This window comes from Megachile rotundata, chromosome 13 (assembly GCF_050947335.1).
Source record: "Megachile rotundata isolate GNS110a chromosome 13, iyMegRotu1, whole genome shotgun sequence".
Classification (NCBI taxonomy): Eukaryota; Metazoa; Arthropoda; class Insecta; order Hymenoptera; family Megachilidae; genus Megachile; species Megachile rotundata.
The window spans coordinates 6,458,409-6,482,993 of NC_134995.1; the positions used below are offsets into that span (position 1 = coordinate 6,458,409).

General features: G+C 36.4%; 1 protein-coding gene across 2 annotated transcripts in view; it reads right to left on the bottom strand.

The window, feature by feature from the left end:
- Window positions 1-23,172: 23,172 nt before the first annotated feature.
- The window catches only part of LOC143265637 (CUGBP Elav-like family member 5), a 461,835-nt gene continuing 460,422 nt past the window's right edge, over window positions 23,173-24,585 (bottom strand). Inside the window, exon 3 of one of the 2 annotated variants that reach the window (XM_076538855.1) lies at window positions 23,173-23,521. In XM_076538855.1, coding sequence (XP_076394970.1) covers window positions 23,447-23,521 — 75 coding nt within the window. In that variant the 3' untranslated portion in view covers window positions 23,173-23,446. The remainder of the gene's footprint in view (window positions 23,522-24,585) is intronic. The other variant, XR_013040278.1, reaches the window with a different exon arrangement.

Sequence of the window (24,585 nt, forward strand, 5' to 3'; positions counted from 1 at the left end):
ATTACTAATATGTTACTGTGGCGACCAACGTGTTAAGTGGCATAGTTTTTTAAAAATAAGTATGATATAGAAATTCCAAATATTTAGGAATTTAGGGATATGAGGATTTAGAGATGGAGACATTTGAAAGTATTGAAATCTGGGGATATGATGACATAGAAATCTGGAGATGGACTTAGGGGTGCAAGGACCTTAGGATGTTGGAATATGATGATACAGTTAAGAGATATAGGGATCTGGGAATGTAGGAATTTAACGATCTTGGGATTTGGGGATGTAGAATCTGTAGATAGATCTGGGGATGTTGGGATTTGGAGTTGCAGATATCTGGGAATGTATTTGAGGATGTAAGTATCTGGGTTTGCAGAGATCTGTGGATGTAGGGATCCGGAGCTACAGAGATCTCAAAGTGTAGATATCTGAGATTCTAGAGATTTTAAATATCCAGTGAAATCAATATCCAGAATATCCAGAAATATCTAGAAATCTGAAGCTACACAAATGTAAAGATCTATGAATTTAAAAGTACAGGAATCTGGAGATGTAGGAAAAATGAAGTATCTAAAAATATAAGAATCCTTGCGCATCAAATCTCCGAAGTTTACATCGGCGTTTAAACACATCCCCCGTGAAAAATACGCCGGCGTAATTAATAAATCTGTCACAGTGTAAATCTTGGCGATAAATCGATATCTCCTAATGCTCGGGCAATTACCGGACGTTTCTACAAACATTACCGGCTCACCGAGGCAGGATACGTGCAGTTACTTGCAACGACACTTGTAGACCGTTGAGAACGGGCGAAAGGATATATCGGGGAATTCGATAATTGTCGGGGAACGCGCGTGGCCTGGGTGCTGCTCGCGTGCTAGGACCAACGGCGAACTTCACGGCTAATGAATTTACGACGAGGAGCAGCACTCCCGTGGACCACGAAGGGAATCAATAATGCGGTTAAATATTTCATGGATTTCGTGGAATGCGGCTGTGGTGTACGGTCACGTCGCACCCATCTGTCGCGATCGGGCCAACTTCAATCGTTAATGGGAACAAACGGCCACGCCGGCTGCGAACAGTGCGGATGACGTAACGTGTTTATGCGAGGCCACCGCTGACGGCGCGACGTACGGCCCTGCCCTGGTACACGGGCAAATTTACAAATTCCCCTTGAAAATCTGCCACTTCGATTCGCGAGCCGTGTCAAATCGAGCCTGATGTATGCGCAGATGCTGCCGCTGTACCTGCAGTACGCGCCTATACGTGCCGGACGATCACCGATCCGTTTCGCCAACGTCCAAAACGGATCGTATCCATCACACGGATTTAGGATTTTATAGATATTTCAACGTCTCCTCCTACCGATTGTACCACCCGGAGCGCGGCTGAACTCGTTCTCTGACTAATATACTATCGGGGAAAACGAACGGCACGCTCGACACGTCCGATTACCTTCTATTTTGCCGAAATGCTTGCTTTATGATTTGTATCCGGAGAATTTTTTTGAAATTGCTTTTACGTATATGTGTACCATGTAACAGTATATACGTTTGTAATGGAGCAGTACACCAGTTTTTTATCTGGTACATAGGTGAATAATAGTGGAAGCAATAAGATAGTTAGATAAAAGTGAATGTTGTCCTTAAACGTCCATGTTGAATTTAGCAAAAATTTTAGATGAATAATAATTTTGACTTTAATAAGTATAGTTGACTGTTCGGATAATGGATACCTATTTTCACTACTGTTTAAATTGTATTATTCAATATAATTTTACTGTATATAGCATTTAATACAATTCTGCCGCATGTAGTATTTAATTAAATTTTACTACGTATGACATCAAACAAAATTCTAATATATGTAGTATTTAATAAAATTCTACTACATGCAGTATTTAATAAAATTTTATTATATATAGTAGCTAATAAAATTGCATTACGTGTAGTATTTAATTAAAGTTTACTATGTATGACATTGAACAAAATTCTACTATATGTAGTATTTAATAAAATTCGACTACGTGTAGTATTTAATAAAATTCTACTACATGCAGTGTTTAATAAAATTTTACAAAAAGTAATATTTAAAAAAGTTCTCCCACAAATTTTACTAAAGGTTAATAAAATAGTACGACATGAAGTATTTCATAAAACTACTACATGTAGTGTTACACGAAATTATTTATCATTAAATGAATTCAAAGATAAATGAGATGTCTAGTGGTAGATTAAAATTATTTTTAAATGAACAGCTCTGCATTAATGATGTATTACATGATGCAGGTCATTTTCAGCTTCGACTGCCTTTCGCTTTATGCAAGAGCTGCAAATGCAGACACCTAGTAGATTAAAATTATTTTTAAATGAACATGTGTAAATCAATAATGTACTGCATAATGTGGGTCATTTTCGTCTCTGATAACTTTTCATTTTGTATGAGAGCTGTAGATGCTTAGCAGTGATTGCGAGAATATTTAAATCAGGGTTTCTAAATCAATTTTAACGAATGGAGTTTTAGTTTTTTATGGTAACACTCATAAAGAAGTGATATATCTTTATTTTTTGACCTGTCAAATGTCAACTTAATTACACAGATTCATAATTGTGTTAAGTGTCCAAATTGTGGAATGAAATTTTAATTTTGTCAAATGTTCGCATAGTCATTGGACCGAAACATAAGTTATGCTAAATGTCCACATATCCTTGAATAGAATCGTTTTATCAAATGTCCACAGTCATTGCATACAATCATAGTCATTTCTAATGTCCACATATTCATTGCATATAATCGTAGTCTCATCAAAAGTACATATAGTCATTGGATACAATCTTTATCTCAAGTGTTCATATTCTCATTGCATAGAATCATAATTATATCAAATGTCCACATACCCATTAATGACACTTTTATCAAGTATCTGCATAGAATCGTAATTTCACGAAGTTCCCACATATCCTTTCACCAAACTCTTTGACTTTGACTTAACATTAAATTTGATCACTCAGACACCTAACCATTTACTTATCTCAAAGTTCAACTCACAGTATCACATTTTAAGTATGCAATAGCACAACGACACAAATAAACTAAGCGTTTCAGCAGTCGCTTCGTAATTAGGACTCGACAAACGTTAGACGAGAGCAGCAAAAAGAGGAAGCTGCACGAAGGTGATTCAAAATGAGGAAGGCGAAAAGACGAGCAGCGCGAAAGTTCGCAACCGAGGGTAACTGCGAGAGTGTCTTGCTCGCAGGACACATAAAATATCAGCCGGAAGATTACCATCGTCCCCTGATCCTCCACTGGTTCCTCCACATCCGCCTTCTGCCTCGCTAGTTTTTACCGGGAATATATGCACCGACCGTCGCTTTGTTACTTCTCCCTTTTTTGCTCGCCTTCCTTTCGTCCAGCGGACTGCTGGCCCGCCAAACGACCCTTCTTCTACCTAACCCCTCGAGCCTGTTCGACCTAACCCGGCCCACCCACTCATATCGTACTGTTTCCGGGCGCAAGTGGTGCCTGCAAGTTGCATTAGTGGCAGGGAATTATCAATGAACGCTCTCTCTGCCGCGCATTTACTTCGCCACCTTATTTCTACCGGTTCTGCTCGAGCGTGAATGCATTACGAGTTCCGGCGAATCAGTCTCGCGTGTACACAGCTAAGATGTTTTCAGTGTGAACGTAATTAGTCGCAGCCACGACTGCACGATATTCCACTATGATTTTAACACCCGGTTTTCTAACCTCGGCTGATTTATTTGAGAACGCGAGAAAAGTGCATAAGTTCAACCCCCACATTAATCTGAACTCCCTAGAAATTATGGACAATTCAAATACCAGTAAGCAAGTTATATTGAAGAGGAATATTACTTTGTGAAAAAACCCTACATAAGATTCGATAAATATAAAACTAAATACTGTATAGAAAAGATTCCGAATAAAGGCTAAGTGATTCTAAATGATGTGTCTGAAGAAAGGGCAACGGACGCGCTACTTGCACCGGAGCGCATCTATTCGTATCCTGTCTGGGTTAGATATCGATTAATTCGTTGACTCGTATCCCATGCCCATCCTCGTTCCAACTGTCACGTGATTGACGTCTCATAATTTAGTTGTGCCGATTGATACGACATGCGAAGAGTCGTCAACCATCATTAAACGTACTCGAGCTGGGTCACGAACCCCAGGAAGTGCTTTAAATATCTTTATCCTTTTTATCTTGTCAACCATATGCCCAAATATCGGCATTACATGCTTGGACCATAAATAATCTTCTGTTTGAAATGGGCTGTTTGACGCGTGACATCCTCATTATGTCATATTTTGTTTTATGATCTCAAAAATGCCAGCCTAGGTATACTAAATTATTTTATTAGAAAATCAAGGGAGTTCTAAAAAGACCATCCAGGGACTAAAATGTCTAAAACAGCACATTTCTACACATTGTTCAAAATTCTGTCGTGAAAGGACTGTCGTTGAGAAGGCAACTTCAGTGGTTATAATTTTGTTCGAATGGCAGGCAAAGTAGAAACCACAGCCCTAATCCAAGTGCTGGATTTTCTTGGTCAAGCTTTGAGGTTGTATCTCAAAAAACCCTTCAGTCAGCGTACCGTTTATTCTCCACCCTCTCCTTTCACCTTCCTTAGGCGTTACGCCACCTGCGGTAGTTGAAACTACCCCTGGTCGACCCAACACCGGCTTTTACTACTTTCATTACGTTTTATCGTCACTCGCCTCAAGAACCTGGCGCGTTCATTTTTTAATTCGCCGTAGATCGAGCAACGGCACACTTGCCTGCGACTATATTAAGCTCGTAATTCTTGCAAAGTGAAAGCTAGAAGAGTCATTGCCGCGCCTTGTAAGCTGCCTTCAATTTCCGCCATTTTTCAACAGTGTAGCGTGTACACTCAGGTGCAACGATTCCTTCGGATGGGATGTGTGTGCGCTTCATGATGTTTTAATTAACGTGTTTTTATGTTTCTGGATTTGTGTTTAAAGTTTTGTATTTGTATATTTAAGAGATTCTTATGGTTCCAAATTTTTGAATATTTAAATTCCATACATTTTTAGATTCATTAAATACTTCGTCTTCAAATTTCTACTTTCTAGTATTCTTAAATTTCTAAAGCCCTGGAGTTTTACATTACTAGATGTTCACATTTGTACGTTTTGATATTCACATTCGTATAAATCGTCAAATACCTAGATTTTTTATGTCAAGTCCTAACCATAGAACTCCTCGAGATTCTCAAAAAAATTCACAAGTCTCAATGTCGACATCCTCAAATTTTAAAGTCCCTAAATCTTGCTATTTCCAAATTTCACTGTTCCCAAATTTAAAAATCCCCAAATCTCACCGTCTTTAAAATTCCAACGACACAAATCTCATCATTCCCAAATTTCAGCATCCACAAATCTCATCATCCTCAAATTTCACCGTCTCCAAATCTCAATATTCCCAAATTTCACTAAACTCAAATCCCAAAATCCCCAAATTCCAAATTCCCGAAATTCCAAATTCCCCAAATCCCGAATTCCCCAAATGTCAAATTCCCCATATCCCAAATTCCCCAAATCCCCAAATTCCAAATTCCCCAAATTCCAAATCCCCAAATTCCAAATTCCCCAAATTCCAAATTCCCCAAATTCCCCAAATTCCAAATTCCCCAAATTCCAAATTCCCGAAATTCCAAATTCCCCAAATCCCGAATTCCCCAAATGTCAAATTCCCCATATCCCAAATTCCCCAAATCCCCAAATTCCAAACTCCCCAAATTCCAAATCCCCAAATTCCAAATTCCCCAAATTCCAAATTCCCCAAATTCCAAATTCCCCAAATTCCAAATTCCCCAAATTCCAAATTCCCCAAATGCCAAATTCGCCACATCCCAAATTCCCCAAATCCCGAATTCCCCAAATCCCAAATTCTCCAAATTCCAAATTCCCCAAATCCCGAATTCCCCAAATCCCAAATTCCCCAAATTCCAAATTCCCCAAATTCCAAATTCCCCAAATTCCAAATTCCCCAAATTCCAAATTCCCCAAATTCCAAATTCCCCAAATTCCAAATTCCCCAAATTCCAAATTCCCCAAATTCCAAATTCCCCAAATTCCAAATTCCCCAAATTCCAAATTCCCCAAATCCCGAATTCCCCAAATGTCAAATTCCCCATATCCCAAATTCCCCAAATCCCCAAATTTCAAATTCCCCAAATTCCAAATTCCCCAAATTCCAAATTCCCCAAATGCCAAATTCGCCACATCCCAAATTCCCCAAATCCCAAATTCCTCCAATCACAAATTCCCCAAATCCCAAATTCCCAAATCCCAAACTCCCCAAATCCCAAACTCCCCAAATCCCAAACTCCCCAAATCCCAAACTCCCCAAATCCCAAACTCCCCAAATCCCAAACTCCCCAAATCCCAAACTCCCCAAATCCCAAACTCCCCAAATCCCAAACTCCCCAAATCCCAAACTCCCCAAATCCCTAAATCCCCAAATTCCAAACTCCCCAAATCCCAAAAATCCCCAAATCCCTAAATTCCCAAATCTCATCATCCCCAAATCCCTAAATTCTCAAATCTCATCATCCCCAAATTTCCCCCACACCAAATTTTTAACCTACCCCCTAATATTCAAATCTTCAAACATCCCTAAAAATCAATACCTAAAAACCGTCTTTTACCTCCCTTGCTATATTTTTCCAAGGGAAACTAGATTTGCCCATGACTGTACCTTGCCACGATTAGCAGACACCCTCCGCCATGCCCGGCAACCGTAAGTCAATTATTTTCGCGAGCAAGTCGGTGTCGATGTGGTTGCTTAATCATTTCACTTGCTGCTAAGGAATTTATGGCGTTTAACGTTGTTTCGAAGTTCTTGATATAAACCGTGTCAAGTAAGAAATTCTTTGCAAAGTTTCGTCAACGTGGTAGGCAGCTTCTTGAGGGATCTTACGATTTACCGAAATTGACGTACTTTGGCATGTACATAACTTGTGTGATGTACATATTTATGTTCACTTAGTGTTAGTGGATTAATGATTAAAGAAAGGACTTCAATTGGTTTATTTATTGGTGAAATGGTTTGATAGGTTTAGAACAGGTGTTTAAGGTAAGTGCAGCTCTTTATTTTTTATTAGATGCGGTAGATAGATGTGGATTCACAAGGTGGTGCGTAAAGAGATTGACAATGAGCTAGCTGAGAAGAGTTGTCGTGAATTGACATCGATACATATCTCATTATGTCTACATAATGTGTATATTATTAGATACACATGTGATATTGTAGTAAATTATTATTATTATTATTATTATTATTATACAAATTATTATTTAAGTAAAGATCCATACAAATTTGTAAAAGTGATTATATTGTATGTTTGCATTTTCTCTGTATTGAATGTAGACAAAATTTCTGCACATGCTCATGTGTGGAAAATATGCTCATGTATGTGTATGCTCATGCATATATGTTTGTATTAGACATGGAGAGAATGTTAAAAAATGACCATTATTCAACAATGTGATGAAAAATTCGAAGAATAAATAAAAAATACGTGTATGTACTACTGTAAAAACTTGTAAGTAAATTGACTGAAAATTATAATTAATTCAAAAATGAAATATTATACCATATGTGCGTTATTATAGCAACATGCTGATTTGCAGCTACATCTGATATAATGGCTTTCAGTCGAAATCTGCATTGCTTTCGTTGAGTAATGTAAACGTGGATTAATTCGTTTCAGCACCAGAAGTGCAATTTTGTTTGAGGGAAATGCTGTTATATATATGTCACTTTGGTAATTTTGGTAATTAAAGTCTGATGGTAAATGCTAGCAACATTTTGCGCATCGGGAAATACAGTAACGAGCGTGGTTGACATCTAACTAGTTTGTGTGTGGTAGGAAAATTTCGGAGTTCGTAAATAGCTAAATTTTGAAATTCAGAAATTTAGGTATTTGGAAGTTTGGTCATTTGCGAATTAAAAATATCAGGGAAGCAAAATTGAGAAACGTAGAAATTTGAAAATTCGAGGTTTGAAATATTGAAGATATGAAAGTTCGTATACTACAAAATTTGATTATTTGAAAATTAAAAAATTTTGAAAAATTAGAAAATGGAGAAGCGGAAATATTAAAAATTTTTGTATCTTAATATTTGAAAATCTGAATATCTAGGGATTAAAAAATTAGAAAATATTGAGAATTAAAAGAGTTGCACCAAAATGAAAAATACCGAAAGAAGTCACCAAAAAAATTGACTAAGGTTTAAAAAAAAATAGCAAGAATATTAACACAATTCAGAGAAGAATATATTACAAAATAAAGGCAAAATAAATAAATAGCAATTATATTTCTCAAGTGTCGCAATATATCGTTAAAAGGATTAACATACTTTCGCTTCACCTTCAAAACCAGTATAGTATCCTTTAATCAAGTAAATAGAGACTTAGTGTCAAGAGAACTATGCTTCTCGGTTTCACAAATAGAGCAGAGGAAGCAGAGCTTCAACTTTCCAAGGTTGTCGCATTTCACGTGTCGTTTAGCTCGCCATGACAGGCGAACGGCATAGTCAGGCAACCAGCAAACCACCTTTATTCCGTGTCGACATGGAACGCAGTAAAGTAAACCGTTATTGGCTGGCTGCTAGCAAGTACAGTGTTAACGTGCCACGATACCTTCTCGTATGGTCAAGCTAGAACCGACGTCCTGTACAGTCAGTAGCAAATCCCGCTTTCCTAGGGAAAATCGGAAAGACAACAGGAGCAAACCTTGTGTACATTGATTCTTATTGTTAGGGAACTTTGGCGATTTGGGAATTTTGGAGTGCGTTAGGAATTTGGGGGCTTTGGGATTTGGGGATGTTGGGGCTTTGGGATAGTGAGAGTTGGTAGTTTAGAAGTATGGACATCTGGGAATTTGATGGTATAGGAATTTAGGGATGTGAGAGGCTTAAAATGTGGGAAGTTGTGGGCACAAGAATTTGGAGACTTGGGAATTTGGGAATTATGGAATTTGGAGACTTGGGAATTTGGGGGCTTGGGAATTTAGGGATTTGGGAATTTGGGGGCTTGGGAATTTGGGGATTTGGGAATTTGGGAATTTTGAAATTTGCGAAAATTTGGAATTTGGGGATTTGAGAATTTAGGATCTTGGGAATTTGGGAAACTGAGGATTTGGGAACTTGGGAATTCGGGGACTTTAGAATTTGGGAACTTGGGAATTTGGAAACTTGGGGATTTGGGGACGTGGGAATTTGGGAACTTGGGGATTTGGGGACGTGGGGATTTAGGGACGTGAGAATTTGGGAACTTGGGGATTTGGGGACTTTAGAATTTGGGAACTTGGGAATTTGGAAACTTGGGGATTTGGGGACGTGGGAATTTGGGAACTTGGGGATTTGGGGACGTGGGGATTTAGGGACGTGGGAATTTGGAAACTTGGGGATTTGGGGACGTGGGGATTTGGGGACGTGGAGATTTGGGGACATGGAAATTTGGGAACGTGGGAATTTGGGGACATGGAGATTTGGGGACGTGGGGATTTGGAGATTTGGGGATTCGATGACTTTGGAATTTAGTAACATGGGAATTTGGAGACTTGGGGTTTGTAAACGTGAGAATTTGGGAACGTAAGGATTCGAAAGCTTTGGTATTTGGAGACGTGGGAATTTGGGAACTTGAGGATTTGCAAATGTGGGATTTTGGGAACTTGGGAATTTACAAACGTGGGGATTCGGGAACTTTAGAATTTGGAGACGTGGAAAAACTTTTTTTTCCATCTTTTTCTAAAGGTGAAAAAGCTTTTCTAAAACATGTAGTAAAACAAGTGCATTTCCTAATGAAAAATAGCAGTGTGGGTCTGCAACGTCCCAATTGGCCCTCAGGTATAAACATTGGTACCCATTGACTCTGGAGACTTAATGTTTCTCCTAGACCCAGTGACTCAACACATATTTATTTTTGCTCACTAACTAGTTAAAATTTTCATTTTAGAATGAAAATTTGTTAACTAGAAAATTCAGATATATAAAAATTGTGAAGTATACCCTAAAATTGTGATACTCTTATTCAAAGGATGTCTATGTTACACCCGAGTGTACGTAGCAACAGCATTGACGACAGTACAAATCGAATCGAAAGTAAGCTCGAATGGCGTGTGTAGGCGATATCGAGAAGCGAGAATGAGACGCGAGGTATTCCAATAAGTGGATTGACTCCAGCCTGCTCTGCAGCCACCCTTTTCTTCCGATAACGCCCTGGAACCAATGGCGAGTCCAGCGGGGGATCAATAGGGCAGAGGGGAAAAAAAACGAAAATCCCAATGGTGGAGTCGCAAGCGATTTTATACTTCTGCGAATCGCATTCACAGTTTATCACGTTTGAAAGGTTTCGTAAAAAATTCAGCCGACGTTTTTCTTCGAATTTCCTGATCAGAAATCGTGTCGATCCTCACGTACCTTCTTTTTTCGTTTCTGCTCCATTCTTCATTTTCTTGAAGCGTTACTTGTACAGGTACAGTTGTGTGTAGAGTTTCTTTGCATAGGAATTCGCATAAGAAGAAAAGTATTATGTTTTTCATTTTTGGGAGTGAAATATGAAGTTTGAATCTTACAAATTTTCTGCATTCAAACTTTTTTAAGTTTCTAAACAACCTGCAACATTTTTGAACTTCTTAAGATATCAATTATGGATACTTTGTATACATTTGTATATTTTGTATATTTTGTATATTTTGTATATTTTGTATATTTTGTATATTTTGTATATTTTATATATTTTGTATATTTTGTATATTTTGTATATTTTCTACACATCCTACATATTCTACATTTTTTATATTTTCTATATTGTCTACGTTTTATATATTTTCTACATTTCAAAATTTCAACACTTTCCCGCCACTTTTCTATGCTACCATTTTGTCCTCGAGAATCCAGAGTTGCAGTCAACAAGCATGATACTGAAAACCACTTCATTTCTAATCAATAGAAACAACTAATTATGGCAATTAATAATAACTATTCCTTTCTTCATAGGAAAAATAAAAATGCTGTTTATTAATATTATTAATAGCTGAAAATGTAGAAGGTTAACCTAAATTAATTATCCTCAGTACTAAAATCAATTTTTTCTCTGAATACAAATGAGTAATGTTGTAATTATAAATGCAATTACCTGCTTAAAAAACAGCATAATTTCTCTAAAAAACAGTATTAAATCGTTATAAATAGTTGAAGAATCGCGAACGTCATGACGAAGAACATCGCTCAGGTTTACGTTTCGCAACGACCTTATTAGACAGCCCTGATTTGTGTCCTCGTCCTCCGACATATCCTCGGCATTTCCGACTGGGCCAAGAATTTGTCCGTGAAACGACGATGTATTTCCCCAAACTAGCTAAGAACTCTACACGTAAGATTCGTGCAACGCGACTAATCTTACGTGTTCACTTTCGGGCACAAATTAGGTTTTGCATGTCGAACCATCTAGGCCCCGTGCCTCCTACACGTGTTATGTAAATTCGGAAATTATACGAAATAACAGAACACCGCTTCCAACACGTTCACGACAAGCTGAAGAAAAGCTTTTTCACGCCCTTGTATCGGATATGCTACTTGCTTGGAGGAACACAGTACTCAAATATTTGAAAGAACTGTGTTATGTTGGCTGATACGTGATTTATGGGAAAATAGGGTGACACTGTTCAATATATTTGGTTTCATTTTGTGGTCACTTTTTGCTTGCGAAATGTTTATTTTATGCATTTGAGATAATTCTGGATAATTATGCTTTTTGGGGGTTCAGGTGCTGAGGAATTTAGACACAGTGGGTGGATGTATGACTTTTTCTGTTATTGAGACTAAATTTTTTAATTTATAAAGTATCTTAAAGATTTGAAATTTTAGAAACTTACAATTTTTAATTGATTCATAAACATTTTATAAAAGCTTGCTTTCCTAAAAAATTCAGTAAGACCATGATTATACTTCATAATTCATTATTCAATCTTTATATTAAACTTAATAATCCTATTCTAGTATTTTTATAGCTTGGAAGAGACAAAACCTACATAAATCTAATACATATTTAACTCTGCTTCCTGTTGTACATCCCATGTAAAATCCAATAAACATTTCATTCTACCAACGTAATTACTGTATACTCACGTATTTAAACTTTATACATATTCAAGTTTCCACATAACAAGCTCCCAACGAAAATGTGAATAATTACTATATTGACGCATTTAAACTTCAAATGTTAGAAGGTTCAATTTGCAAAAACGTAGACAACTCTCAAATTTTCAACTTCCTTTCCTGCAACACGTGGCTTTTTGTCGCCGGTGCAGCATCCTCTCCCTCTGTCGAAATTCCCAGTCGAACGGAAAAGTCCTACGAAAAAATTCATTCGAGACCGTATCAATAATTTACTCGCGAAAGATGCGAGACCGAAATTGAATTCCACTGGCAACAGCAAACAGTGTGGAAACCGTTATTACGGCAGATTCGTTGTTTCCTATTCACCGGACCTAATACTATTTTCAAAATAAACTTTCACAATAACAGGCGCGAGTGGGGGGGAAATCCTATTGCGGTGTTTTTTGTGCGAATAAAGTATTCATATCATACGTAAAATTTACTGTCGAGCGCCATTTTGAACGGGAAACGAGGCGGCGTGCGTAGCCATTTTAAGATAAACGAGAATATAGACTGAATTTTTTATTATGTTAATTTTGTGTGTTACATTAATAGTAATCTTGTATATTATGTTTGTAATTTTGAATATTAGTATTAGTTTAACAGTATAATATTAGTATAACAGTATTTATATTATATTGATTTTTTTATATTACATTGATGTGTTTTAGACATTGATCTAGTCTTTAGATCTCCTTTTTATGTTCTTTTATAAATATTTGCCTTCTATACTCTTTTACAGATCTTTCCCTTTTATAAACCTTCAAGTCTTTTTGTATAATTTTGTATCTCTTCAAATCCTTTTTTATAATTTTACTGATCTTCAGATCTTTTTGTATATATTCACATGTCTCAGACATTTCTATAGTACCTTAATAGATTCCTAAATCTTCCTACACGCCGGTCAAAAATTATAGAAATAATACTATATAATGAAATATAATTTTAGAACAACCTACAGGTTGGCTCACCACATTTTGCCATCTAGATTTGCATCATTATTATTACTCATAGCAAACAATGTTTCAGATATAATTAATTGGTTTTGAGAAGGGCATGGTGGTATATTTTTCTTTGTAAGTGGACGCGTAAAGGACATATGAATGTCATTAATGTTTTTTTAAATGGAATCATATATTTTGTATTGCATCAGCTGATACTCCTTCATATTCTTTACAAAATAGTATTAATCTATTTATGCGAAAAAATCATTAGGTTAGGAGATATTTTAATTCTAACTTGCTAGGAAATCGTGACTTTCTGGTCAATATTATGAATTGGCTTAACTGAACAGCAAATGTTTTTCTACATATTAGGTTGTCCGGAAAGTTCTTTTCGTTTTTTTAATAGGTGTTAAGTTTCAAATATTTTGGGTTCAGTGTATTATTCTTAAGTAATATATAATCCGTTCTGTTCTACCACCCTTCTGCCATCTTTCTGGAAGCCTCATAATGCCACTTTTCCAAAATTCTCTTGGTTTACTGTTAAAATATTCTTCAAGACCGATTTTTATGTCATTAATTGATGTGAATTTTTTATTGCGAAGAAAATTTTTTAGGGAAAGCAACAAATAATAATCCGATCACGCAATGTCTGGAGAGTATGGGGGATGTGGTAGAACATCCCAATCGAAGTCTAAAAGTTTCTTTCGCACAGGTAAAGAAATGTGTGACCTCGCGTTGTCATGGTGGAACGCGACACCACGTCTATTCACCAATTCTGAACGTTTTGTGAATATAGCTTTCCTAAGTTTTTCGAGTTGCATGCAATATTTCTCGTTGTTAATTGTTTCCCTTGGTTTTTCGTCGAGGCAGGCCTTGATAAGATCGGTATCAGTGGTGGATGGACGGCCGCTGCGAACTTCATCTTTAAGATTGAAATTTCCGGCTTTAAACCTCCTAAACCAATTACGGACATTTTGAACAGTTATAGAATGATCCCCATAAACATCACAAATCTTCTTTGCGGTATTTCCAGGCATAATGTCTCTTTTAAAACAGTAAAACATGACATGACGCAAATGCATCTTTTGATCTTCCATCTTTCACAACGCGAAAAATACGGAATTCAATTTCTACTGATGCTGAAAACAGTCCTCTTGTAGTGCCAGAGAATGACACTGGACAAAACAATTGATTTTGGAGTGATCTGGATGTTTGTTTACTTAAGCACAACAATGTAAAGCCTCGAGCAACAAACGCGAAAAGAACTTTCCGGACAACCTAATACTTTAATAGGGCACGTGTCACCAAACGAATAGTGAGTTTTTGTTTTTTTTTGTTATGCAGTAACAGTGAAATTTAGTCTCTGTTACGTCTCTAATATGATGAATACGACGATACAGTGAAATATCACTTCATAATGAAGTATTCTAAAGAAGAAAAGATAGACATGTTATCAGTTTATTTTGAAGCTGGGAAAAGTGCTACACATGCAGAAAGATTATACACTACGGAATGTTAATAAGTCATTAATTTCTCGATTCAGAAAGTGCTTTGATGCAAATGGTCGCCACATTGAACCTTTTCTGTAAATAGACATTAAAATTAAAATATCTCCTGAACTAATGATTTTTTCACATAAATAGATTAATACTTTTTTGTAAAGAATATGAAGGAGTATCAGCTGATGCAATAAAAAATATATGATTCCATTTAGAAAAACATTAATGACCTTTATATGTCCTTTACACGTCCACCTACAAAGAAAAATATACCACCATGCCCCTCTCAAAACTAATCAACTATATCTGAAACATTGTTTGCTATGAGTAATAATAATGACGCAAATCTAGATAGCAAAATATGGTGAGCCACCCTGTATACCATATGTATTAGGGAAATGTTTGCACGTGTAAATTCGAGTCGTGCGTCCGCCGCTGCACACTTTTTGATAGCGGCCGATCGTTGGCGCGTTTCGTCGCTGTATTTTGCCGGTTCTGGCTCCCTGCTCGGCACTCGCAGTTGCGGTTGACGGCTCCACAATGCAACCAAATGCGGCGCACGTTGCAATCTCCGCTGCAGTTGCACGAATTTTAGTATCTGCTCGGTCGGCTGAATATGCGTGCGACTCGACGAAGGAAAGAGAATCGTGCGATCTCGCGGAGATTGATCGCGATGCATCTCCGCTAAACGTGCACGAGGAAAAAAAAGTTTGCCGAAGCGGAATCCCTATTACGGTCGACGGATCCTAACTCGAGCATCATTTTCATTAAAGAGGAACAAAATTAATAGACGGTGTAATTAATATTCACCGAGTATTTGCTGACTCATGCTGTGTTCAAATGCTGTGTACAGAATCTCTAACAAAGGCGTCTGAGTTCATAGAATTAATTGAACGGAATAAATTGGCGGGAAAATTTAAATATAACATTGCTCTTGGAAAATGTACTTAGATCATTGTTATAAATTTACTACATGCATGATTACAGAATAAAAATAATTCTTATTGTTGAATAATCAATTAAGAAGTTTGAAAAGTCCTAACCAAAACAACGTCCCCTTTCAAACAGTTTGTAAAGTTATGCTAGAGTTCCACAGTAGTTACAATGTTATTCAACTTTATCCTACACAAAACCGTATACCTACATTTGTAAAAGTTTTGTGAATATCTACGTTCAATATTAGGAGGCTTATTTGCTCTAGAGAATTTCAACCTAAACAAAAACTTGAATGTGTGTGTGTGTGTGTGTGGGGAGGGGGGATGTACAAATTTAAACAAAACAGCATCCCTACTAAATGCCCTTGCCAAATAGGTTTGAATCTGCCTGTCTCATATTAAAAGGGTCGTCCACACTAGGCTACTTCCCCCTAAACATTTAATTATAAAATTGCGCAAAGTTCGAAGGCAACGGAGCGTTGGTCAGCGTCGAAACACTCTGCGAGTCCCATCGGATTTGTTGTTCAACACCCGAAACCGCAGGCGCAGCTCGAAACCGCGTTACACGTTACCGCATGTACATTTCGTTAAATTGCAGGAGCAGCGTGGAGCGCGTTGGTGCGATTGATTAGAAGCGGGGCCTCGAAAGTGTTAATGAAACGTTCCTCCTCCTCGATGATAAGTTAACGTTTCATCGGCGTCCAAATTGTGCTTCAGAAAGAAAAATTCGTGGTAATTTTATTTCGGTGTTATCGACGATTATCAAACTTTAAAATTCTCCCGAGGTTTGCTCCGAAATTCTATTTATGTAGCGACCTATATATGTAGACGTTTACTGGGCGAATTATGCGCTGGTATTAACTGCGCCAGTTTTGGTAACCGCGTTATTGCCACACTGATATCCCAGTTTCTCGAGTAAATACTTCGTTCCTGTTATGGCGTCCACACCGTTAACAGGTAAACTATAAACAAGCAAACTGGAATGGTTAACTGATACTCGACGATACTTTCTGCTTTAACGATGTGTAAAGCTTCATGTAAAAAATCTGGAGTTTACTCGATTATTAGTGCAATAGTATTTAACATTTATTTTTCTTTTTATGATTAATGGTTTAGTGCTAAATTTAGTACGGCGTTCACTAAGGAGATCAACGAGATTTATTTATTATCAAGCCTTCTATTTTTTGTAAATAAGAGTATATTTAAAGAATTTATATTTGTATTTCGCGCCGTTTTTGTTCTCAGTTCTATCAATAAGTCCATTTAAACATACAATTTAACACACTAAGTGTAACAATATTCAAAATTTATTTTTCTTTTAATTATTAATGAGTTAATACTAAATTTAGTGCTACGTTCACTAAGAAGGTCAATGACAGTCATTTATTATCAATATTTCTACTTGTTGCAAATGAAAAAAGATTTAAAGAATTTGCATTTTGTATTTCGCGCCTTTCTCAGTAGTTCTGTCTCTAAGTCCACAGAGAGCGTTCGCTTGTAATATTCATTTTATTTTATGTAATGTAATTATTAAGAAGCAATGATTGCAAGTCCTAATATTTCCAAATCCTAACATTACCAGGTCTCAAAATTCACAAAATCCATATACTAATTCCTAGGTTTACAAATTCTTAAATTACAAAGCTTCTTAGTTTCAAACTTTCTAAGATTTCAAAACTTCTAAATACTATAATTTTCAGATCTAAATGAGGATTCTCAGATCCCAAGAATCTCAAAGTTCAATATTTTTAAATCCTAATTTCCCAAATTTTAATTTCCCAAATTTCAATATTTCAAAATTACAATATTTCCAAATCCCAATTTTCCAAATTCCAATCTTCCAAATCTCAATATTTTCAAATTTGAATATTGCAAAATTCCAATATTCCCAAATCCCAATTTCTCAAATTCCAATTTTTCAAATTTCAATATTCCAAAATTACAATATTCCCAAATCCCAATTTTCCAAATATCAATATTTCCAAATATCAATATTCCAAAATTACAATATTCCCAAATTCCAATTTTTCAAATTTCAATATTCCAATATTACAATATTCCCAAATCCCAATTTCTCGAATTCCAATTTTCCAAATTCCAATAGTCCGAAATTTCAATATTCCCAAATCCCAATTTTCCAAATTCCAATTTCCCTAATCTCAATATTCCAAAATTACAATATTCTCAAATCCCAATTTCTTAATTCCCAATTTCTCCAATCCCAATATTCTCAAATTCCAATACTCTCAAACCCCAATATTCTCAAATCCCAATATTCTCAAATCCTAACTTCTCAAATCCCAATTTCTCAAATTCCAATATTCCCAAATCCCACTATTCTCAAATCCTAATTTCTCAAATCCCCAATTCTCAAATTCCAATATTCTCAAATCCCACTATTCCCAAATCCCAATATTCCCAAAATCCAAAATTCTCTAAATACTTAAACTTCCACCTGTTTAGCCTTTCGAATTCCTTGCAGTCAATAACAACCCTGCTCAAATAGATGCTCCCATTCCGTCATCTTGTCTACATCAAAACCCTCTATTTTTACCATCTTCCTCCCTACCTATACGCAACTATTCTTGCCCCACCTAAATAACCGTCTCACCATAATGTTTATCAAAACAATAAACAATACATTACCTAACAATACCCCATTAACAAACACACAATTTCCCCACACATTCAAGTTTTGCGACATCCAAACACCCTCAAACCAAACGATACTTCGTCAGTCGAGAAACAATGGCGCCCAAGCTTCCAAGTATCCTGTGTACCATGCTCTGAACTATAATATGGTCGGCTTAATCTGTCAGAAGTTAGGTGGTAATCTCGCGACGAAATTTTCGATCGTGGCCCTCGTCTTAGGCTTATCGAAGACAAAGGCGGTCTCGTCAAAAAGGACGGGAGAAAAAAAAGTAGGAATTCCATTAACGACGTATTTCTTCTCTCATTGTTCCGCTTCTCGATTGCTTCGGACTCGCCGAGGTTTTAATTAAAAGTTTCTCATTACTCCCGTTGTTTGGAGGCAAACCCGTCGCCAGGCTTTACGTTTCAGACAGTAACGAGTCCTGTTTACGATACTGTCCAACGGCCAAAGTAGTTTCTCCAGCAAACGAACAAAAATTCGCCATGCAACGGGCAGCCATTAACATCGGTCGCGTTCTAATAATCGTGCTGCCTGACCCCTGTTGTCACTCTGCAGAAAAACCGATGCAACGGAAGTGGATTAAACGCTGGACAAAAACGCGGCCCGCTTCAGCCACGGAAGATACAGGAGGATAAAAATGAGCCTCGAAGAAACTGCTCGTGAATTCTTACCGTTCTTGTTACCCTGTCGTTTCTTTCTCCGTTGACATATTCGATTTGCATGCAGACAGAGCAAATTATCGTTCCGCTATGGAAACGATATCCCGCTGAAGGGGTTTCTGGCGTAGATTGGGTTCATTAGCGGGTGGACATCAATTTTTCCGGTAATCAGTAATAAAGCCCGGCTTTAAACGAACTGCCGGTACGGACCTGAGGGGAAAACGGCCGACGGTCGGTCTGTTAAATGAAACAAAGCCGTTACAACGAATGGGTATTCACCCACGGTACGATTCGGCGGGGTGGAGAGGCCGGGTAACCGGGGGTGGTAAATGGAACAGAGAAGCGTACGAAGTCCGAGAGAGAACACGGGAGACGGTGCAGACCGGTTGGTAAATTAAAATTGTTTCTCCATTCGGAATGGAAACAGTCCGACAGCGAGGCGGTTACCCGAACCGGAGACTTCTCCTTTTCCGTTATCGCCGTGGACCAAGCCTACCTCCATGAATACGAACGGTTCTTCAACGTTCTGCTTATACCTGCTAACATATTTAAGGCGAGACCGCGATGAAAGGAATAAATTACGCCGCGAAAATGAATCCCTACTTCGCCGACTCCTTTTCGGTCCATCGTGGTTCTTTCAAAACTTTCTGTTCGGGGAAATATTAATAGGAGATTGAGAACATACTGATAAGGTTCGTTCAAGTAAATGATTGTAACACTTTTTGTGGCATTTTGTGTTATTTTGGTCTTTTCATGAAAACATGAATGGGGTCAATGTTGAGGTCCATCAATGATATTTGGAATTTTTTGTTATTGGTAGTCGTTGTTATTATAATTGTTTTCTTCGTTAAATCATGTTTAATCCTAGTACACAAGAATAGTACGAAACTTATAAGAAAAATAACAAGAAATAAAAGAACATCCATCTTAACAGACATCTTACTAAAACAATGTGTAATATAAAATATAAATAAAAATTTGTTACGTGCCTTGTAACCTTCACTTAACCCTTTGCGCTCAAGAGGTGACTCTCAGTCGCCATTTTATTTAATACAATAATTTGAAACACGCATTTTTTAACTGATTCTTTAATATGACACGTGTGATGTATAAACATAGTGAAACAAAAAATAATGGAAATTATTAGTAGAAAAATAATAACCCAAAAGAGTTGATTTAACTTTTTAACTAAGTTTAAAAGTTGCTGTTTGTAAACAGTCAAATTATCTTCGAGTGCAAAGGGTTAAATTCTCTATAAATTAAACTTCACTGAAAAATGGTATTTTTGACCTAAACTTGACTATTTCTGTTTAGCTAAAATTAACATGTAAAATATAATTGCGATATAGGAACAATATAAGGACAGTAGCTTTATCATAATTTATTACAATTTTCTGGACAGTTGCCTTCACAGCTAGCTAGTAATTGCAACGTGAGGACAACTGAAGAATTTAAAAATGTTAGGTACATTATTCTGCGATTCTTGAATAAGCAGGTTACAGATAGAATTGAGAAATACAGTTGCAGCGAAAATACGAATGTAGATTATCACATAGGAACTGTAGTCTGCGTCACGAGTGTGGCACGTTATAGGACAAGGGGTTAATCCTAATACACAAGAAACAAAATCTTACTAAAACAGTGTATGACACAAAAAAAATTTATTACGTTGTAACCTTCAGTTAAGTTCCCTACAAATAAAACTTCACTGAAAAATGGCATTTTTGACCTAACCTTGACTATTTCTGTTTAGCTAAACTTAACGTGTAAATTATAATTGCGATGTAGAAACAATACAAGGTAGCTTTATCAGAAATATTAATATAACCTTGTAACTAAAACAGAATCCTGTAACATTGAAACCTTTTATCAAGATTGATAGTAATCGTTAAAACCGTACTTAAATCGTGACTACAACCCCCGTTACATAAATTGCATACAAATAAACTCTTTCCCAAAAAGAAAGAAATGTAAATATCCGAAGACGTCCACCCCCTCTTAAAGTACAAAAACCCTGATTCAGAAACTAAGGCGAGCGATTGAGTTGGAATCGAAACAGCATAGACAGAAAAGGTTCCAAAGAAGGCAGAAAGAATACTGGGGGTTGGAAACAAAGAAGGGACACGTATTACCAAGGCGAGTGTGTACATGCAACCCATAAACCCCTTTGCTTTATCCCAGCGTGGCCAAAGGTACACGCTTCTGTTCCGCGATCGTTAATTTCACTCGGTGGAGAAATACCGAGGTCGTTTCTACAAAAACCGTAGGCGATCCGGCTTCCAGCGAGCGTTCCTGGAGCTTTTCCGCCAGGCTCGAAGAGGAAAAAGGGAGGCGGACGAAGAGGAACGTATGTATGTACGTGCTGGCCGGGGAAAAAGTAAGAGAAAGGGTAGAGATCTGGGTTTGGGGTCTCGACGGCTCTGCTAACTTATTTTACGCTGATCTCGCCTCTCCATTCGATTCGCCAGATTACCATTGCCGCGGGAAAAAGCTTCTTTTTTTTGCAGCCCGTGCACAGACGACGAAACTTTTCGTGCGCCTCGACTTTGTCCCGGGGAAAATGTTACCTCGAAATCCTGGTTGGGTCTGCGTCACGAACCACGGGGACCGACGCGGTCGCAATTACACCGAGCCTCAATGGCTTTCGGCTGTTTTTAATTCTGGAACGAGCGGGCAAAGTCGCATGCCACCGAATACGCGTGATCCTCGTCGGTACGTGATTACGCGCGCGTAACCGGCTGGCTTCGTTAAATTCCACGGTCTCTTCGTCAATCTACGAATTGTAATTACCGCCGTGCCACCCCCTCTTTTTTGCGCGTGTCCTTGTACCCCTTTCTTCGATCCCCGCGAAATTGCGCTAATATTTAAAAAGTTCCACCCCCTTTCCGCAGGTCATTAAAAACGTTTCCCAACGCGGTGTTCCTGTTTGAGCAACACTGTTGCCTCCTCGCTAACTTCGCTAATTATATTCGTAATTTTCTTGTTTCGCGGAACGCTACAATTACCGCGATTAATTGTTCCGACACGGTGCACCACTGTGCGCCCTCTTCGTTTTTTACCCCACGGCACGCGTCGCGAATGCGTTACATTCGAAGGTTTCTGCATTCCACTCGCCTGAAAAACACTGTAAACGTGTTCCCACAATAAAACTCCCATCGACCTGCTGTTCGGGCTTCGGGTGTTCCGATTTGTTTTGCCGAGGAATTGAAATTCAACTTCTGTCGCGGTCTTTTGAGGCCTTCTGTCGCCATAGTCGAATTGAAATGTTTGGACATTCGAGAAATTTTATGAACAACGCGAATGTGGTATCGTTGAGTAAATCATTTTATATGTAATACTGCGATTCTATCGAAAAATTAGGACGTTGATAAATTTAATGAACAAGATAATTGTACCTAAAAATTTGTTTCATGAAGTGCATAAATTTAAAGCAGTTAATAACTTGTTTCATAAAGTACATAAGTTTAAAGCAGTTAAAAATTTGTTTCATAAAATACATAAGTTTAAAACAATGAAAAATTTGTTTTATAAGGTACATAAATATAAAGCAGTTAAGAACTTGTTCCATAAACTACGTAATTTTAAAACAGTTAAAAAATTGTTTTACAAACTGCATAAGTTTAAAGCAGTAAAAAGTTTGTTTCATAAAGTACACAAGTTTAAAACAATCAAAAATCTGTTTTATAAAGTACATATGTTTAAAGCAGTTAAAAAATTGTCTCACAAACTGCATAAATTTAAAGCAGTTAAAAATTGATTTCACAAGGTACATAAGTTTAAAGCAGTTAAAAATTTGTTTCATGAAATACATAAGTTTAAAATAGTTAAAAATTTATTTCAAAAAGTACATAAGTTTAAACATAAATTGATGTGAACTAATAAAGTTGAAAAATTATAATATCAGTAAATTTACTGTTTCTTGTACATTTTCTGAATATAGCAAAAAATTGTTCTGATACAACTCATATTTCACACAAATATTTTTCATCAATAAATTTTAACACTATTTTTTATAAATATTTCTAGTTAAATAGTGTGGTCACAATTTATTATTACAGTAAAGCCTGATCTAACTGTATTTAACAGTAATTAACTGTAACAGTATAATTGATATCATTCATAAATATTTTTCATCAAATATTGCAATAATACATTTATGTTTGGACATGCAATATATTATTTATACGCATTTTTCATGATAATAAGCAATTTTATTAATACGTAATTAGTATCATAATAAACAGTTGATAATGAAAACGATAAATGTAAATTAATTGTACATTTCACTCTTTTAATATTAAAATAGTAGTGCAGCTTTTAAAGTGAAATCGTGTTATATATTGTATCAAATATATACCACTAATGGAGGATGTTACAGTAAACACCTCTTTGCGAATGCAAAATTGCTACAAATGTAGGGATCCGTACGGTGCAGAAAGTGCAGAGACGTGGTCATTAAGATAAAGTGTTTCCGTGTAATTTGATTGCAAGCACCGCCCCAAATTGGCATGAAGCCACTGTGCGACATCTGCTTCGTTCTTTGCCTTTCTTCGGTTTAAGGATATTGAAAATAACTACCTTTCAGTTTTTGCTTCCGTGTTCCTTGCTGATTACATTTCAATTGACTTACCTGAAACAAACGGAAAAGAATTGCCATTAATGTCTCGTTGGTAAATATAAAATTATTGATTACGTATACAAATAAAAAATATTGATTGCGTATATAATTGCATGTATAAATAAAAAATATTGATAGCATATACAGCTTCATTTACAAATAAAAAATATTGACTACATATACAGTTACATGTACAATTAATAAATATTGATTGCATATACAATTATGTGTGTAATTAATAAATATTGATTGCATATACATTTACATGAACAATTAATAAATATTGATTACATATACAGTTACATGTACAAATAAAAAACAATCATCACATGTAGAAAATATTTAAGAAACAGAATACACGTTTCTCTGTGAAAAATTTAGTTCTACATTTTTTGGGGAGTTTGTCTACATATATAAGTTTTTATTAATATTTACTTTTTCATAAGATATCTATAGAACCCCTTCAACTTGAAACTTCAAAGTTATAAAATTTTGTTTACAAATTATACAAAAAATTTTGAACGTAACTTAACATTATTATATTAATTTTATAAACCCATTGAACATTGCACAGTATCATGCAATATTACCTATATATTTTATTATCGAGTCACAGTTGAAAACAAAATATAACCTAAAAATTAAAAATGAAACCCTAAAAAAAATTAAATGAAACCTAAAATTTTGTTTAAATAATTGAAAATCAAAAAATACATAGGAGGTTAAATAAAGTATATTTTGATTAAAGAAGTACTAGAATTTAAATATACGAGAATCGTTCAAGTGCGAGAATAATGTAACGAGGAAATAACATCAGAACCAGTGACGATGAGTAATTATTAGGATTATCAGGTGATACGTGTGAAAGGATTGTCTCGTGATAGTAAGCTGACACGAAATGACATTGTACTGCCTGTACGAGATGTCTTTCCTGGCAAAACGGGTTTACATATTCATGAGCAACGCCAGCATGGCACCGGAAAAGTGTATTAATTCCATTCAACCCTCTCCGCCTCTTCTCTTTCACCCTTTGCTACTTTTCGATCTTTCCTCGTATTCCTGAATTTTCCCTGTTA